The following is a 20,758-nucleotide window of genomic DNA, read 5'->3' as shown; positions in this document are numbered from 1 at the left end:
AAATATTTATTGGTAATTTTTTTAAAAACCTGGAATTCACAAAACAATTTGAACCACCTCTTGTAGTAGTTGTATAAGAAATATATTAATAAGTGAAATTACCCAGTATGTAATTCAGTGATCTTCTCATAAGTTTTCTGATTGTATTGGTAGTTTTAAAAAATCTCTTTTGTTGAGTCTTCCCTTTATTTGAAAAACATCCTTTAAACCAGAGAACTTGGTGGGGCTATCAACAAAATTATAAACATATTCTTAAGTATTTTACTTCCCTTTGAAGGGCCCCTATTTTTAATCTCTCAAACTAAATCAGACTAAATATTCTCAGATGTCCCTTTCATCTTTAAATCAGTTATTAGTAATAAGTTTATACTGTCTGCTAGGCATTGAGAATAAAAATAGAATGAATAAAACAGACCCCGTTTTAAAATATTTTAAATGCCCAACTACACACATGCACATGCGCATACACACATTTATTATTTTCTGAACTGATTTATAAGAATAATCACAGGCTTAAAAGAAACTTTAGTGCATTTTGAAGCAGAAGTGATTCCTAATTAGGTACAGAAAAGTAGAATATTTTACTTATTTGTTCACTTTATTATTATTATTATTATTATTATTTTATTTTATTTTATTTTATTTTTTTACTGAGGCAATTGGGGTTAAGTGACTTGCCCAGGATCACACAGTGTTAAGTGTCTGAGGTCACATTTGAACTCAGGTTCTCCTGAATTCAGAGCTGGTCTTCTATACACTGTGTCACCTTGCTTCCCCTTAGTTAATATTTTTACCATGTAAGCATGGCTGCTGCTGTTTGAAAATTCATGTATATAAATTATCTGAAATATTTTCAGGTAAAATCCCATTTTTTGGCTGATGGTTATTTGGATAATGATATAGAAAGAACACACAGTTTGATTCTAATGTTAATTTAAAAATTTTTGATAAAAACTTCCACACTGATGACTGAAATTTGTAAATAGTAGAGATACACAGTTTATAATAAATCTAAAATCTCATTATCTCAAAAATAGGTATTAAAATAGCATTTCTTTCTAAGAGTTGTTTTTGTGTGGTAGAGTATTTGGTATATAACACGTATATTCCTTAATAAAACAAAGTTAAACTTTTTTATTTCAAATCAAAATTTGAAGCTTGTTATTTTTAATAATTTGCTCTTAATACTTTTCAAGATGTAACTGTTTTTCTCTCTGGTTTTATATGTACTTCTCTGGGATAATCTTTAATTTTCATAGGTGTATTTATCTTCCTATCATATAATATGATTCTTTTTATTTGATTGGCTGGTTAAGTGATCATCCTATTTTGAATTCATTTAGGTCTCCATGAGTTTGATGCCCTGGGAGATCCTGAGGTGAATGAATTCCGAAGTAAGATGCGCCAGTTCAGTGAAGAAAAGATCCAGTCCCTTGTGGGATTATCTTGGATAGAATGGTTAAAGCATACTTACCCACCAGAACAAGAACCTTCCATTCCTGAAAATTTGGAAGATAAACTTTATGGTGGAAATCTTGTGATTGCTGTCCATTTTGAAAATTGCCAGGTGTGTTCATATGATTTTAATGCAGTTTTTAACATTTTCCCTTGTGATTCCAGTATTAGTCTTTTAAGTTGTTGATAGCCCATTTGTTGAATTTTTATGCTTGAATTCAAATTAATGTTATGTTCCCTAATGACATACAAATGAAGAAAATAAGAATTTTAGGACATTTCTTAACCGAGCTACTTGTAGTTTGTGACTTCATTGCTAGTGTTTTCAACATATTTTCTTCTTAAAATTCCTATTTTATACAATATGTGCTTTGGGGTATGTGAGATTTCCTTTTGATTTTGAACAAAGAAGGGAATATAATGCACATAGAAGATAAAACAGTCTATAAATACTCTCTCTCTCTGTTTCACTAGACTAGACTTTTCCATTTTGCTTATACCAGGTACTTAATGCTTAAAATTTACTACTTCCAGTCAGCTGATTTCTGCCAGTGATGCCAAATAGGCACATAAATGCAAAAGGACTATGACGATTTGCTTTATAATAATGCATTTTCAAGGATTACTTGAATCATAAAAATAGAGGGAAGATTTGATAATAAACAAAAATTCATAAATTTAAATAAAATTAAGAGGAGAATAATTTGTTAAGGTGAGTTTCATTCTTTTCTGGGAGTAATTTAGTGGCATCCTAATTGAGTAATCTTGCTTTCCTGTGCTCTACTTCTTTGCTTCAGTTTATATCACACTTAGGAAAATTTGAAATGGGACTTTGAGAAATTATATTCCATTTCACTTGATGGAAGAAAAACAACTTCAGCAATTCCTGTTTTATAGTAAAACAATGGTTATATTGCTGAGTAAAAGTAAAACCAATTGTTGTAATGTTTAGACCAAAAAGAAAACAAGTCATTTAACTTTTAGTCTTTGGAGTCTAAAATTTGGCTTTGAAATCATACTTTTGTCCCTTTCTGTTCCTTACCTTCCCTAATTCATCAAATGGGCTTATGTTTAAATATTAACTTTTTTTTTTTTAACAGTTCTCTAGTTTCTATCAATTTTCAGTTTATATTCAAGAGGTAGAAACTTTGTTTCTTTGTTCTAAAAAGATACTGATGAAACCTACTCTCCTAAAAGAGATCTTATCTTTAATTTGTCTTCTTGATGGTATAGTATTATTAAAATTTTCTTTTTGTACCTCATCTCAATTGTACTAAGAACCCTGGGAACAATCTAATTCAATCTCCTAATGCATTATAAGAAATACTTTTACAATATTCCTTATATATGGTCATCTAGGCCTTGCTTAAATATATTTTATTATAAGTAATTTTTAACTTTAACATGCAATGTTGGACATTTCTAATTATTAACAAATTGTGTCTTAAGATATTAAGATTTGTGAATTTTATTTTGAATAATTCTGATTCTAGCTTTTGTAGCTTATATCTGTCATTTTCATAATATGCAAACCATTTTGTATTTAAAGGTAGCCTTCTCTAATGTAAGCGTTTCCAGCCTTGTCACCTATTCTTTGTTTGACATGATTTCCAGATCTTGACTCCTCGGCTTCTGATTTTTGTCTGTGTTCCATTTATATGACAAAGTACTCAGAATTATTATACTTCTAGTAGAGAGTATAGTGGGACCATTGCCTCCCTATATGTGAACACTTTGTAGTTATAAATTCACCATGAATTGAAAATTACTGTTTTTAACTCTAGTTGAGAAGTGCTGTATTAGAGATTATATCTATTTTCCTATGGTTAAACTCTCTTATGGTTAAACAATTGTCTTTTGTGGTAATTTAATGCATCAAAATAATTGAAAGCTCAGAGTATTCAATTTTGAATAACATTGTGGCAAAAAAAAAATTCAATATGATAAATGCAGTATTTTATTTAATAACTTGCTTTCTCTTTTTAAAAGGATGTATTTAGTTTCCAAGTATCTCCTAATATGAGTCCCATCAAATTAAATGAGTTGGTAGTCCGAAAACGGTTGACTATCCACGGAAAGGAAGATGAAGTTGATCCCTATGAGTATGTGCTACAAGTCAGTGGGAGACTAGAATTTGTGTTTGGTGATAACCCTTTAATTCAATTCCAGGTACGTAAATTGTTATAATTTTATTTTGATTATTATAATTTATATATTATATAATTATATTATTTATAATTATTATTTTATTATAATTACATATAAACTCAATAAATATTATTAAATAATATTAACAAATATTATCTAATATTAATTAATTATTATTTAATAATAAGGCCATTAAGAGTATTTTATATGAAACTTGCTATCCTTGGGATGGGATGGGGAGGTAAGGTGGTAAATATATAAAAAAATCCCAATATATAACTTTCAAGTTATGTCCTATTTTTATGTATTTCTTTCTAGTCTTCTTTCTGTTGTCTTTTGTATGCATCTTTAAAGAAAATATTTTAATTACCACTTCCTTCCCTTCATTTTTTCCCTTCCCCTCTTCATGTTTTGCCCCATCCTTGCCACCACCATTTCTAAAAAAAAGAAGGAAATAAAAACAGATCTTTTGCAACAAATATTTATAGTCAAGGAAAACAAATTACCTTATTGAACTGGTCCAAACATGTAAATTTTAGCCCACATATCTTGAATCTATCATTTTTCTTTCAATAACTGGGTATCATGAATCTTAATAATGTTCCAGAATTGTGATTGGTCCTTATGTTGATCAGAGTTCTTAAATTTGATAATATTTAATACTTATAAGGCTTATAATACTATAAAATAATATTTTTCTATTTCAATTTTTTCTGTATTTTTCCTGCCATTGAGCTAAAAAAAAAAACCTATCTCTTTATGCCAGTTTGTTAGTATGTACATACATATCATGCACAATGTAGACTTTCTGATTAACATTTATTCTTATTAACATAGTGCAACTTCTGCTTATGAGATTTTAATCTAAAAGGGATAGAATTATGCCAGCATTTTTGTTTTGATAGGTTCTTCAGTTACCATTAATATTTCAGATTTTCTTGCACATTCTTTGGGCTTTGTGTAAGGCAGTAGACTTAATGCAACAGAAGATACAAAATGTTCATCTTAGTTTTGATCCTCCAGAAGAGTTTAGTTTAATTACTACATTTCAGTCATTTTTGCTTCTCTTATTAAAAGTGTCACTTGCATTCATAGTGTGGTTCAGTCAGTTAAGTAATACCAAGAAAATTCCCTTAAAATGACAGAATCTATTAATACTTTTCAACAGTTGAACAAACTATCATTCTGTGTTATCAAACTATCATTCAGTGTTCTTAATTCCAGCCAAATTTCTGTCAAAATGCTTTCTAATTTTCCCAGCAGTGTTTATGAAACAGGGGATTCTTTCCTAAGTAATTTACATTTTCAAATTATCAAAGTAGGAAGTGAAGATACTTTATAGAACTCAGTAAAATTCTAACAAAATTTCTTTGGAAGAATAAATAATGAAAAAACAGTAGAGTTTAAAAAAAAAAAAAAAGGTAAAATAGCATTTCCAGACCTCAAATTGTATTCTAATTTGCCAGTCATCAAAATAATTTGATTTTTATTAAAAAATAGAAAGAGCCATCAGTAGAATAGCTGAAAGAGAATCAGAAACAATGGGAGTCCATTCTATAATTAAACCAGAAAAAAATTGGAAGCAAATTAAGCAAAAGTTTTCTTTAACTAATCTTGGAAAAAATCCACGCCATAAAGGTAGTGTAATTCTTTGTTATATTCTTTTGTCTTAATCATTGTCATTATTAATAACTTGATTGAATCATTTTAAATTTCAATTGCTTGGTGTTCAATTGCTTAAAATTTTGCAATATATCAAATACTTTATAATAATTCAAATTTCAGATTCCAGTTTTCTGACTAATTTAATTTCATTCTTGATTTTAAAATTTTGTGGAACTGTATTGAAAGGATAGTATTACTTTGTAATAATTGTCTTCTATTCTATTTCAGTATATCCGGAACTGTGTCATGAATAGAACTCTTCCCAAACTAACTCTTGTTGAGTGTTGCAATATAAAGAAGATGTTTGAACAGGAAATGATTGCCATAGAAGCTGCCATAAATCGAAATTCATCCAATCTTCCTCTTCCACTGCCCCCCAAAAAAACACGATTAATTTCTGTGAGTTTACTCTTCATCCTTAGGTGACTCTAAAGAACATATGATCTTTCAGCTTTTCTTGGCATTTTCTTTCCTCATTTCTCCTCTTGCCATACTAAGTGTTAAAAGACTCCCACTTACTAATAAATTTTCTTTCTAAATTCTTTTTAAAAAAATCAAAAACTTTAGACAGTTATTTTATTTCCTTCCATCTATTATTTTAAGCTGCTTGTAATGCATTTCAGTCAGTTTACTTTTACATTTAAGATATTAGTGTTAGGTTTGATATTCTATGTTTACATATTTTAAAGGAAAGATAGTTTGACATCAGAGTCTAAGATTAAGTTTGATATGGAATCCAAGTCAACTGATTAAAAAGTTAACTTGAATTCTCAGTACTACTCACAACAGTTAACATGTCATTTGCTAAAATGTTAATAGTGCTGATATTTTCAACTTCTGCCCTAGAAGTGCTAAGTTCCTTTTAAATATTTTTTTAACCTACCAGTACCTATGAAACTATTTCTCTTTTAAATATATTGAACCTGCTAATAGGAACATGTTTTCAGAATCTTGTATTACTTCTAAGAACAAAAGATTTTGTTTAGTTACAACAACATCTTTTTTAAAGGCAAATGTTTATTCATTCTATATTTTTAGAATATGGAAGTTTCAGAATTCTTGTTCAATATTCCAACTAGTATGAAAACTACCAGTAAGATGGTATTAACCTTATTTTCCCTATCCTGTATCATTCTTCTTAAAGTCATAGGTTGGTTTTCTTTTTCTTCCCAGCTCTCTAGCCTGTACATTTCATATATGCTTTTGGACGTGTGTTTATATGTTGCTGTATTTTCCTTAAGTACTAACATAATTTATGTCAAATAGTATCTTGTTGATATCATGTCTGATAAGAATATTCCATATTCAGTGCAGAATTTTGTCACTTAAAACAAACTGGCACCATTTAAAAATTGTTTATCTTTTGTCTTTATATCTCCTTCATTTCTGAATATAGCCTTCCCTTCTCTTCTACCAAGAAAGTTACTCATTAAAATCAAAATAATAAAAAAGGGAGAAAAAAGCAAATCAGTAAAACTAAGACCAAGCTCAGTCTTAATTATAGCATTCAGTTTCTTTTTCTTTCTTTTTTTTTTTAACTTTTCATTGTCATAAAATTTATACAATTCCTTTTCCTTGTTACGAATGAATATCAATTCATATGTCTTTCTTCTGATGACTTTTATGTATTTTACATATTGTTTATATGCTTCATTATATTTGTATAACACAGTTTATTAATTTCCTATTAGTGGGTACCTACTTTCTAATTCTCTGATACTATAAAGATGATGCTATGAATAATGAGTATTCTATCTTTCACCTCCTTGGAACATATGTACTTATAAAGAAAATATCAGGAGTCAAAGACTGTGGATGTTGTTGTTGTTACTGTTTCCATGGTTTGTCTTTTCTACCAGCTTGATGGGTATTTGAAAATACTAAGAGCTTTCCAAATCACTACTGATCAGAGAAATGCAAATTAAGACAACTCTGAGATACCACTACACACCTGTCAGATTGGCTAAGATGACAGAAACAAATAATGATGAATGTTGGAGGGGATGTGGGAAAACTGGGATACTGATGCATTGTTGGTGGAACTGTGAAAGAATCCAACCTATTCTGGAGAGCAATTTGGAACTATGCCCAAAAAGTTATCAAACTGTGTATACCCTTTGATCCAGCAGTGCTACTCAGACTGGGCTTATAGCCCAAAGAAATACTAAAGAGGGGAAAGGGACCTGTTTGTGCCAAAATGTTTGTGGCAGCCCTTTTTGTAGTGGCTAGAAACTGGAAGATGAGTGGATGTCCATCAATTGGAGAATGGTTGGGTAAATTATGGTATATGAAGGTTATGGAATATTATTGCTCTGTAAGAAATGACCAGCAGGACGAATACAGAGAGGTTTGGAGAGACTTACATGAACTGATGCTGAGTGAAATGAACAGAACCAGAAGATCGCTGTCCACTTCAATGCTGTATGAAGATGTATTCTGATGGAAGTGGATATCTTCAACATAAAGAAGATCCAACTCACTTCCAGCTGATCAATGATGGACAGAAACAACTACACCCAGAGAAGGAACACTGGGAATTGAATGTAAAATATTAGCACTACTGTCTATCTACCCAGGTTACTTATACCTTCGGAATCCAATACTTAACTTTCAACAAGAAAATTGGATTTACACACATATATTATATCTAGTTTATACTATAATACATGTAAAATGTATGGGATTGCCTGTCCTTTAGGGGAGGGAGTAGAGGGAGGGAGGGGAAAATCTGGAAAAATGAATACAAAGGATAATGTTATAAAAAAATTACTCATGCATATATACTGTCAAAAAATGTATAATTATAAAATTATATAATATAATATATAATATAAATAAATATAAACAAATATAAAATTATACAATTAAAAATTAAAATAAAAAATACTAAGAGCTTTTTTGACTTCATTTCTCTTTATTAGTGGTTTGCAGCTACCTTCCCTGTTGGTAATCATTTATAATTCTTGGGGCAGCTAGGTGGAGCAGTGGATAGAGCACCAGCCCTGAATTCAGGAGGACCCAAGTTCAAATATGGTCTCAGACAATTAACACTTCCCAGCAGTGTGACTCTGGGCAAGTCACTTAACCCCAGCCTCAAAAAAAAAAAAAATAAAATTAAATTAAATTAAAAAAAAAAATATATATATATATAGTTTATAATTCTTGTTTTGAGAATTGTTTGTTCATATTCTTTAAATACTTATCCAGTGACTTTATATAGATAGATAGATATAGATATATAGATATAGATATAGCCTTTTATTTACAAGATGTATGCATAGGTAATTTTTTGGCATTGACAATTGCAAAACCTTTTGTTCCAACTTTTCCCCTCTTTCCCCCCACCCCTTCCCCTAGATCACAGGTTGACCAATACATGTTAAATATGTTAAAGTATAGGTTAAATACAATATATGTGTACATGTCCAAACAGTTATTTTGCTGTACAAAAAGAATCGAACTTTGAAATAGTGTACACTTAGCCTGTGAAGGAAATCCAAAATGCAGGCGGACAAAAATAGGAGTAGTGGGAATTCTATGTAGTGATTCATTATCATCTCCCAGAGTTCTTTCCCTGGCTATAACTGGTTCAGTTCATTACTGCTCTATTGGAACCGATTTGGTTCATCTCATTATTGAAGAGGGCATGTCCATCAGAATTGATCATCATATAGTATTGTTGTTGAAGTATACAACAATCTCCTGGTCCTGCTCATTTCACTCAGCATCAGTTCATGTAAGTCTCTCCAGACCTTTCTGAAATCATTCTGTTGGTCATTTCTTACAGAACAATAATATTCCATAATATTCATACAACACAATTTATTCAGTCATTCTCCAATTGATGGGCATCCGCTCAGTTTCCAGTTTCTGGCTACTACAAAGAGGGCTGCCACAAACATTCCTACACATACAGGTCCCTTTCCCTTCTTTAAAATCTCTTTGGAATATAAGCCCAGTAGTAAAAAGGTATCCGGTGACTCTTAATTCTTATCCAATAGCTCTTGGTTTTTACATATTTTTGGTAGTTTACTGTATCTTATATGTTAGACCTTCAGATATTTGATGGAATATTTTTTGTTTTTTTCCATATTGTCAGCTGACTTTCCTTCTCTTATTAGTTACATTGATTTGCTTTGTGCACAATCTTTTCAATTTGATAAAATGGGCACAATTTTCTTCTTTTGTAGAATGTTTGGGATAATACCCAGCCTTTCCAAGTTATATTGGTTAAAGGGACTAAACTGAACACAGAAGAAAACGTCAAAGTAAGTTTATTTAATATTAGAATTGACCTTAATGGGCTATTTAACTAATTTATTTAGCATCTGTTAAATTTTATCATGTATGTTTAGCATTTGCCCAAATTTCAAAGATTAGGTAAAATTAGATTTACTTCATTGAATAGACTTAACATTTTTATTTTAAAAAGCAAAACAAAAGAAAACATGCTGAACACAGAAAATGTACCATTTCCTGGAAGAAAGATAACCATATCCCAGGCCACAAGCTGTTAACACATGAGAATTTATTGTGTAATTCTACAGAATTTCATAAAAACTTTACAAGGCTTTTTACCTCTGAAAGTATTTTCCCTTATTTTGTTTGGCAGATAATAGAATAATACTGTAATTCAGGAAAGCTATTCAATTAGTCCATAATTTTTCTGGCATGATTGTATACTTAGGATCACTTGCCAGAAACAACTAATATCAACTTTGTTCCTTGATAAAAAGGTCTTATGACAATTAAAATTTCATGGATTTCTCCTATATTCTAAACCAAAATTTTGATTCTATCAATGCATATGGAATGTCCTTTTTTTCGTATGCGTATATGTATATATAAAATGTACATATACATGAATATACAACAACCTTCCAAGAAATAACCAAATTATTCTCTCCTATCCACAAGGTATATTTGTTAAAAACCATTAACTGAAGGAGTCTAAAAATAATTGTGAATAAATGACTATTTTATTTCCCAGATTTCATTTTGTAGTTTATTATTTGTTAACAGAAGGCAAAATGTGTTGTTTAACTTTGGTAGCAATGTTATTATTATTTTTTTTTGTATTTGACACAATTTTGTCATTATTTTTATTATAACTGTCATTATATTTGTTATAGTTATTGTATATGTTATTTTATTGGTTTTTGCCTTTTTAACTTTCATTTCAGATTAGTGGTGGGGTTTACCTGAATGCTATTCGTTTATAATGCAGTAGTCATATGCTATTATTTCGTGGACATACTTACAATCACTGGGCTTGTATTTTTTTGTATTTTTACCATAAATACTGCTTTTATGAATAATTTTGTATATTGAGGTCCTTTCCCTTTGACAGTCAGTCACCTCTTTGGGAAAATTTTTCATTAATGGCATTACTAGTGAAAAGAGTGAACAGCTTACTAACTTATACAACTTCAAATTAAATAATTTAATTTTAGAGGGAAGGGAGACAACAAACTTGTAAAAAGGATGAAGATGATAATCCAGTCAATTCCAGAATGGCCTTTGAGACTAATTCTGGAAGTTAATTCTAAGGTTACAGTCATGAAACTTTTCTGGTAGATGCCCTTCACCATGTAGAATGACTTAGTTTTGTTCATTAGTTAGGTACCTTGATGCTTAGGTTTGGAAATGGTTGACTTTAACATGCCCTATGGTTGACTTTAACATGCCCTCCTGGCAGTTAAAATTACTAGTCTGCCTTAGGCCCAACAGAGTACCTTTGCAGTGTCAACTCTACCTGGCTCGCCTCCTCTGAGGCCTTCAAAGGTCTCTGGCTACAATCTCTTGAATCTATAGTTTAATAACCGGTAGCACACTCAAGAACAGCCACGTGTAATCTTAAAAGCCTTTATTATACCTACTCACATAATGCCCTGACTTGTTGGTTCCCGAGTGAACACCTGGTCAGAAGACCCACATGTTCACTACCAAAATCCTTACCTCTTTTGGCTACCCATCTCGGCTTGGCCACCCAGGCTAGGGAGCCAGGTTAAAGAGTGCCAGGTTAAAGAGAGCGACTGCTGTCTGCAGTGGGCTTATATCGGGCCTGTGAGGTCACACAAACAGCCAACCAGCGAGAGAGTCGTCACCCATTAAGAAGCTCTCAGTATGGCCAAGATCTCACCCACAGGACAGTCCTAATATCCACAGAGATTACTTCTGGGCCACTCAATCTCCTGTTGCGCTGTGGCCACCCATTTAAAGGGCTCTTACAGTTGACCCTCTATAAATTGCTTTTCCTCCAGCCCTTGCAATTGGTCATTTATCCTCCACATGAAAACTTCCAGATGAAAAAAATCCCACTTACAAGACATCCTTTTCAAATTTTAGGTGGCTGTGGTAAGGTTTTTCTTTTTTAGTGAACTTAAATCTGCTTCTCTTCAACTTTTATCCTCTACTTTCATTTCTTCCTCGTCACATTCTCTTGCAGTATGTCAATCAATCAAACAATAAATGTTATGTGCTTATTTTGAATCTGATACTGTGGGAGTTAAGGTACAGAATAGATAGGGTGTGTGGCTTGGAGATAGGAAAACATGAGTTCAAATCCTGCTTCAGATACTCATTAGCTTTGTGGCCTTTGCCAATTTGTAGTAATTAAGGCAAGATTTTTAGGGGGCCAAAAAAGGTGTCTTTGTCAGTGGAAAGAATGGAAGATAAGAAAGAGATGTATAGAAATGGTAATTGAACTCTTGGGAGCTAACAAAATCACCAAGTGAGTGAGCATAGATTGAAGAGAAAAGAGGGGTTTGTTTTCTAGTAACCTCATTTCCCTTGAATATTAGGCTTATGAACCCTTGTTTATATTAAGGATATTGTATAGTATTTTATATATATATATATATATATATATATATATATATGTTTCAAATCTCAATCTAGCTTATTTTATTTTACTAAGCAATTTGACCTCACAACACTATTCTCCTCCCTTACCTTTATCATCTGGTATTATAATTTTTTTCTTCCTCAAAATTCATGTAGGCTTGAGAGATAGAAGTTTCTTCCTTAGTCTCTAACCAATGTTTTATTTTTAACATGAATTAATTTTTATTCTAATTATTTTCATAATATATTTAGCAGTAGGCATTATTTCTACATATTTCAGGTTCATGTCAGGGCTGGACTTTTTCATGGGACTGAACTTCTTTGTAAACCAGTTGTAAGCTCAGAGATATCTGGGAGAAATGATCATGTTTGGAGTGAACCACTGGAATTTGATATTAACATCTGTGATTTACCAAGAATGGCTCGGTTATGCTTTGCAGTTTATGCTGTGGATAAAGTGAAAACAAAAAAGTCAACTAAAACAATTAATCCTTCCAAATATCAGACTATCAGGAAAGCTGGAAAAGTGGTAAGTTGTTTTCTCCAATTTTAAAAAAGAGCTGGATTTCAAGTGTAAAATTTCATACTAGCTGAAATGATAAGGGAGGTTATATACTAGTGAATAGGAAATAATTATAGGACTAAGGACCAAGAAAATTCACAAGTTTATCCATTTCACTTTCAAAAAGAATCTAGAGCTTTGCTATACTTTTGTTGCTATTAAGCTTTTAATATTTTAATAGAGTCTCTCCCAGAGTTAAAAATTATCTTGAGGTATGAGATCAACCTCCTCACTACTCCCAAGTGGAAAATGTTATTATGATAACCTAGGTACTGAAAACTAAAACCATTCAGAATTTTGTTGTTAGTCAATTTAATTTACTATAAATAGTGTGAATCAAAATTTTAGTGGTTTTATTTTATATTTCATTCTCATTACTGATTTTTAGCTTATTTGTCTAAGAATTTACACCTAATTTCATTTGTTTCCCTCCTGATTTTTATAAATTTAAATATTAAAAAGCTGTAAAAATAATACCTTTTTTTTTTTTTTTTTTTTTTAAGAGAATACCACTTTGAGGCAGGATTTCTTAGCAGCATCATTGTGGTTTATTTTCTATTATCGAAAGATGACATTTGTATGCTTATTTATTGTTTACATTTGACACATTTATTAAGGGTAGGTCTTACAGTTAAGTAACATGATTTTTCTTTGCATTGTCAATTAAAAAAAATATATCAAACCTCTTAACTTGGTCTGCCATAGTATTTTAAAGTGTCTGGTTCATTTTTAGCATTTTAAATATGTTATGTTGTTCTTCTATAGCACTATCCTGTGGCATGGGTAAACACCATGGTGTTTGACTTTAAAGGACAGCTGAAAAGTGGAGACATCATATTGCACAGCTGGTCATCATTTCCTGGTATGAATATAATTTTGAGGCTTTTAGAATAACTTTGTTTCTGTTGTAGAGTTACTAGTTTTGCAAATAAAATTCTTTATTCAGTTCAAATAAATGAATAGCACTTAAAATCATTATTGTATATCCCATCAATGGAAAGATTTTTTTTTTTATGTACTGTATCAAATATGTTTTTGCTTATGTTTCTTCTCTAAAACATACTAATTTATCTCCAGACTATTTTGTGACTTGAAATATATTGAGAGCTTATACATGCTCATTTAGGTCCCTGAGCCATGGAATATTCCTTTATATAAAAGGAATTTTTTGAAATTTTGAAATAAAGTAGAGGCTACATAGCCTATTTCCATTTGAGTGGAGGGATCAGCTTTAAGTATTCTTGATTCATATTTTAAAAGTTTTTTGGTGGCTTTACTTTCAGTCAGTACTTGATAGAAGAGACCTGGATGCTCTGTTTTGAACAACAACCAAAAAAAAACACCTAAAAATCAGCATTGAAGGTGGTACTCTGTACCCATTATTTCCTACTTTTCATTAATATGTGTGGAATTAGGGGGATAATGTTTTATTAGATGTCCGCTACCAAGATTGCATAATATTTAGTTATGTTCATATATCATTTTATATTTTATACAGAATCTTTTGCTGAATTTTATCTAAAATCTTTTTTTCATGAAATTCCTATTCATGTGTAAAATGACATTTAAAACAATGCTAATCTAAACATTTATTTACTCTTTCATAAAGAATTAAACGTTAACTTAAATTCCTTATATATCTTGAGTTACCAAAATAAATGAAACCTTTCTAATGAATATAGTGATATATATATTTCTAAAATTAAATATTTGTTTCTTAATTATTACCAGTCATGTTAAATTCACCTCTCTAATAAAATATCAGCATCTGTTTAATGATGAATAGCCCTATTTTGTTGTTGCTGTTCATTCATTTCCAACTCTTTGTGATCCCATTTAGGATTTTCTTGCAAAGATACTGGAGATATTTGCCATTTTCTTCTCCAACTTATTTTACAGATGTGGAAATTGAGGCAGACAGATTTAAGTAATTTGTCCAAAATCACAAAGCTAAAAAATAAATCTGAGGCCAGATTTAATCTTGAGAAGATTGGTCTGTCTTTCTTTCTGACTTCAGGGACAGTTCTTTATCTGCTGTGCCACTTAGCAGCCCTTTACTAGGTGCTGATGACTATATATATTTTTAGATATCACATAGTCCCTGCTCTTATAAAGTTTACAATCTAGTAGGGAATAAGACATAGTTATTATATGGCAAATATATTAAAGATCTGCCCTCCAAAATGCCACATGATATTTTGCTGTGGAGAATGAAAGTAACAAAAGGAATGAGACTTAATTTATTATAACTTTCAGAAAATAATATTTTTAATGGAATAGAAGGACTAAACTAGTAGGGCCTTGTGGAAAAAGCTATGTTTCATTAATTTTTAACCTTAAAATGTTTGCTGTTTTTGTGAATTTTTCTACATGTAAATAGCCAATACTAAGTTAGAAATAGTTACAGGAAAATCAGTTGTCAGGTGATATTTTCTAAGCTCTTCCTACTCTAAAAATATGTTTGTACTCTCTTGGTTTTTTAATTTTTTTCTATATTTTGAGGCATAGTGAAAAGTGCATAGACTTTGTAGTCAAAAGAATTGCAAATCTAATCTTTGCCACATACCATATCATATGTCTTATAGCATACTATTTTTGTAAGTTCTTTAGTCCTATGTCCTTAGATAGGTCAGTTATTCTTTCATTGATTTAATTCATTTGTAAGATGAGGCAAGTGTGCCTTCTAGAATAACTTCCAGTTCTAAATCTGTAATTCTGCCTATTCACATTGACCTTTTTTGTTCACATATGTCTTACAAAGAACTGTATGGGCTTTTACAAGTTAACAAATAACTTAATATGGTACTATAAATCTTCAAACCAATGTCAGCGTTATTCAATACTTTTTTATCCTTTCTTTAATTAAAAAAATAATCAAACTTCCATGCACAATTTCTTCAAAATTTCCATACTGATATTTTTTTATTTTGCATCTCCAAAATTTCTCCTAGTATGCTTCCGTTTCCCTAAGAGCTGTGCCATAGGACAGAGAATATTTTTTAAAGGAAAAAAAAAAAAAGAAATCTGTAAACCCAACAATATTTCAAAAAAAGTTTAAAACTATATTTAATGTTCCATACTTTGTGGATCTCCTATCTTCCACAAAGGGGAAGATTTCTTCTTTGGGTCATGCTTGTTTTTTATAATTTTTAAATATTCATTCTTGATTTTTTTTTTGGTAGTATATTAGTCTTTTCTTCATTTGTTATATGAGGGTATTTATCCTTGTTTTAAGCTTATCAGCCTTTAATCGTAGAGAACTGGACCAAATACTGATATGATAGTGCTTCCTTGATTCTGGACAAATAACTTATGTAGCTGGGTCCCTTTTATATCTTTGTGGGACAATAATTGTGAGTAAAATTGAAGACAAAAACTACGCCAAATGAGCACTTCTGGGAGTCAAAAAATGCCCCAGTTTTAAGCCTTTTTGTGTTATTTACTCGATCTGTATCCTTAAATAAATTGTTAAACCTTTTGGTCTGCAAAGCAAGGGTTTGAACTAGATGAGTGGGAAAAATACGGCGCAGCAATTATGGCTGCCAAAGATACAGTAGTTGAGGAGATATTAGAAGAAAACCATTTTAATTTAGTGTCACTACAGCAAAAGTTTCCAGAGTTTTAAAGAAAAACATGGTCAGCAGTGTCAGACACAAAAAAGAAATCAAAGATAGTGAGGGATAAATGATGAAAATCTACTAAATTTGAAGGGAGGGGAAAGCTAATGACTTTTCATGATTTCTGTTGTATGACTGTTAAAATTATATTATAGTGTGTTAAGGTGAAAATACAGGTAAGTAGTATTCGTTTCAAAACTTAGGTAATGAAAAAAGTTAATGTAGGGTAATTTAAACGTGTTAGTAGAGTTTTAAGCTCAAAACTGTACTAAAAACTTTGAAACCCTCTGTGTGGTATTTAGAAAAAGTATCAAGGTCTAGGGAAAGTGTTTTTGTTGTTGTTGTTTTTAAGGAAATAGAATCTGCTATGTGTCTGAAGATAAAAAAGAGATTCCAGTGCATTGTAAAGTATAAATACAGTTTCCAGCATAGGCCTCATATTTTTCCTTATTTTCTACTTTAAAAGACAATTTTTTTTTTTTAAGGTAAGTTATATTGTGTTAAAAACTTTGTGTTAAGCATTAGCACAGACAGGAATTTTGATAGTATTTTCTTTGTATATTTACTTGACTTTTGAGGGTTGGTAATAATAAGGATTTGTTTCATTTTAAAAAAAATTTTTTTTAATATTCTCTTGTTTTAGATGAACTTGAAGAAATGTTGAATCCAATGGGAACTGTTCAAACAAATCCATATTTTGAAAATGCAACAACTTTACATGTTAAATTCCCTGAGAATAAAAAGCAGCCTTATTATTACCCTCCTTTTGATAAGGTAAGGTGGCTGTTTTCTGTATACACATAATTGACTTGTAGTGAATTAATAGCATTTTTCAATTATTCCCATGATATACCTTGAAATAATGTGTATTCTCCACATGGCAGAATGAAAAAAGAATATTGAACTGAAAATTGGAAGATCAGGATTCTGATCATTTATATCCCTTTGGGCTATAGTTGGGTGGCCTTTGAGCAGTTTACTTTTGCAAAATAGATATAGCAAATTATTAATTTATATGTGAAATTGAGTGCCAGAAGGTCTTAGGTCATAAAGTTCATTAGTGATGGAGCATGGATTCTCCCTGTTCTCCAAATGGTGTTTTCCATTGCTTCATAATGCCTTTTAGATAATTCCCAAGTTAAAGGATATATATACACATACATACATATCTTTTGCCTTATAATAAATTTTATATAATATCAGTATAATTAAGCCTTTTGATTCATTAAGTTATTCAATATGTTTGTATTTTTTTAAAAACAGATTATTGAAAAGGCAGCTGAAATTGCAAGTAGTGACAGTGGTAATGTATCAGTAAGTATCAAAGGTAAAAATAGCAACTTTTTTTGTCAGTATACTTCTGAGTATTATTCAATGTCTAGATAGCATATTCATTTCAAGTATTAAGGTTCTGCTATATTACCTATTGCATGTAATACAAATTTTTTTTAAATTAAATATTTCTTGTCCTTAAAAGAACTTGTATTTTACTAGAAAAATACCAACTGTATACAAATAAACATAGCCAAAGTAATTTCATGAAGGATTGTTCTAATGACTGAAGTATCAGTAAAAACCTTGTATAGTAGCTTCTGAACTATGCTTTACTGATTTAAAGGAAGATAAAGTGTGTGTTTCATGTCTAGAAAATATAGTTCAATACATAAACCAAGGAGGGATAAAGTAAAATAGAATCATAGACCAGTATCATTAATTGTTGTGTTCTGCTTTCTAAAGTACCCACACTGGGGTGATTAAAATACTGTGTCCTACTTTCTAAAACCCCCAAGCTGGGGTGACAAAATGTACTGTGCTTTCTAGAGCCTCCATGCCAGGGTGGTTAAAATATACTGTTTTAGTGGAGAAGTGATGAGGCAGGACTTCAGAGGATGGTGAAAAAATGGAGTTATTTATTCCAAGGACTTTCCCCTATTTATACCCTCATGCCCTTATGTACAAAACACTGGGCATGCACTAAGTATATGCTGCACACATGGGACACATAAAAAAATTGTTATTATATGTAGATTGCCACCTGGTATCACTCTTCCACATGGTATCCCTCTGCATCAATCACAACACAGGTTGTCATTGCCCCCTGACTTCTCAGGAAGGCCGAGAGCCCTTAAAGGGAGATGGAAAGCCAACCAAACATTGTTAGAAGGTTCCCTCTGGGCTGAAGAGTCTTATGCCTCACCCAGTCTTCCCCCACTGTCTGTGACCCTCTACAATGAATGAGTATTGATTTTAATTTTTAAAATAGAATCCTACCAGTGGAGTTACAGAAATTCAACCAAAATATCACAGTCAAGTTGGCTTTATCCCATTGATATAAAGATGGTTCAACATTAGGAAAATGATCAAAATAATTAATCATATTAACAAAGATATTTAAAAACCACATTGAATATCTCTATTGATATAGAAAACCTTTAACAAAGTACAATACTCACTTATCCTAAATACCCTGAAAAACATAGGTAGAGAATTATCTAAAACTATAAGCAAATATTAGGCAATTAGAGAGAGTGGAGGGTGGGAGGGCAGAAGGAAGGGGGACAAGATGTATTAGAAACTTTCCCAATCAATACAAGAGTAAAAGCATATATGCTCACACTTGTGGAAAATGAGCCTCTCAAGTTGGAAGGTATCCATTGTATTACTGAAGAAGATTGGAGGACAATTACAGGTAGCTCTAGAAAGAATGAAGCAATTGGGCCAAATCTAAAAATAAAAGCAAGCTCATATTTGGTGATAAAAGGAAAGTCTGATGCTGATCACTATTGTATGTGAATCTGAAAGATAAGGACTACGAACCAAGGTAAGTTGGATGTGGTCAAACTAGAGATGGAGAAATTAACATCCTATGTGTCAATGATCTTAAATGTATGGGAATGTGTGAATTTAATTCAGATGATCATTAAGCATACTACTATAGACAGTAATCCCTTATATAGAGATAGAATAACCTTTATAATCAATAAAAAGATAAGAAAAATAGTATGGGTATTGAATCTCAAAAATGACAAAATGATATCTGTCAAATCCAAAGCAAATCATTCAACATCACAGTAATACAAGTCTGTTCCAACTACTGATGTTGAAAAGGCCAGAGTTGCTCAGTGCTCTGAAGATCTATACTATCTTCTAGAAATAATACCCCTTGCCCTCCACCACCCTCAAAAAGATGTCACATTTAACATAGGGATTTGGAATGGTAAAGTAGGAAATCAAAAAATAACTGGAATACCAGACAACTTTGGCCTTGGAGTACACAATGAAGCAGAGCAGAGACTAATTCAAGATTTGTGAAGATAACTTGCTAGTCATGCAAAAACTTTTTCAGCAACCCAAAAAGCAACTCTAAACATGTACATCACCAAATGGTCAACATTGTCTTCAAATTAATTATACATCCTTTGCCGCCAAAGGTGGAGAAGTTCTAGACATTAATTAAAACAAGGTCAAGAGCTTATCATTAGCTTCTTGCTGTAAAATTTAGATTTAAGTTGAATAAAATAGGGAAAAACCATCAGACTGTATAGGTATGACCTAAATAACATCCCTTATAAATAGGAAGTGGAAGGGATGAATAGATTAAGGGATTAGAGTAGGTAAATAGAATGTCTGAAGAATTATGAAAAGAATTTTGCAACATTGTCCAAAAGACAGCAAAAAATATTCCAAAGAAAAAGAAGAGCAAAACCCCAAAATGATTATCTATGCAGCTTTTAAAATAGCTGAGGAAAAAAGAAAAGCAAAAGGGATAGGAGAAAAGGAAAGATATTCCCAACTAAATGTAGAATTCTAGGAGATTGGAAGGAGAGTTAAGAAGGTTTTCTTATGTCCTAGGTCATATTCAATACAATTTTCAACTGAAATTATTTCTGACATGATTAGTCTAATAATGTTATTAAGAACTCTAAAACAACTTTTGCTTATCATTATTATTTTTCTCAGTACTATTTTGTTTTTCCAAATACATATAAAGTCATTTTTGTAAGACTTTGCATTCCAATTTTTTTCTCTCTCTTGTTACCTTCCCCCTTCCCAAGACAGTAAGCAATCTAATATAGGTTTATTTAAAATGTATTTCCTTTTAAACATATTTCCATGTTTGTCATGTTGTATGAGAAAAATCAGACCAAAAGGGAAAAACCACAAGAAAGAAAAAAAGAACAATTTTTTTTTTAAAAAGGTGAAAATACTATGTTTTGATCCCCATTCAGTCTCCATAATTCTCTCTGGATATCAAGGGCATTTTCCATTCCAAGTCTTTGATCACTGCATTGCTAACAAGAGCTAATTGTAATAGTGGATCATCACATAATCTTGCTGTTACTGTGTTTTCTGGTTCTGCTCATTTCACTCAGCCTCAGTTTATCTAAGTCTTTCCAGGCATTTCTGAAATCTGCTCATCATTTCTTATAAAATAATAATATCCCATTACATTCATGTACCATAA

The 20,758-nt window shown here is 31.2% G+C and overlaps 1 protein-coding gene across 2 annotated transcripts in view; it reads left to right on the top strand.

The window, feature by feature from the left end:
* Positions 1-20,758, top strand: part of PIK3CB (phosphatidylinositol-4,5-bisphosphate 3-kinase catalytic subunit beta) — a 167,849-nt gene that overhangs the window by 105,803 nt on the left and 41,288 nt on the right. For both annotated transcript variants that reach the window (XM_074301652.1, XM_074301651.1), the window contains 8 exons: positions 1,344-1,567; positions 3,445-3,624; positions 5,497-5,667; positions 9,459-9,536; positions 12,395-12,643; positions 13,442-13,538; positions 16,937-17,067; positions 17,557-17,607. In XM_074301652.1, coding sequence (XP_074157753.1) covers positions 1,344-1,567; positions 3,445-3,624; positions 5,497-5,667; positions 9,459-9,536; positions 12,395-12,643; positions 13,442-13,538; positions 16,937-17,067; positions 17,557-17,607 — 1,181 coding nt within the window. The remainder of the gene's footprint in view (positions 1-1,343; positions 1,568-3,444; positions 3,625-5,496; positions 5,668-9,458; positions 9,537-12,394; positions 12,644-13,441; positions 13,539-16,936; positions 17,068-17,556; positions 17,608-20,758) is intronic.

This window comes from Sminthopsis crassicaudata, chromosome 3, assembly GCF_048593235.1.
Source record: "Sminthopsis crassicaudata isolate SCR6 chromosome 3, ASM4859323v1, whole genome shotgun sequence".
NCBI lineage: Eukaryota > Metazoa > Chordata > Mammalia > Dasyuromorphia > Dasyuridae > Sminthopsis > Sminthopsis crassicaudata.
Note: the sequence above shows the minus strand (reverse complement) of the source record. Positions and strands in the feature narration are given on the sequence as shown.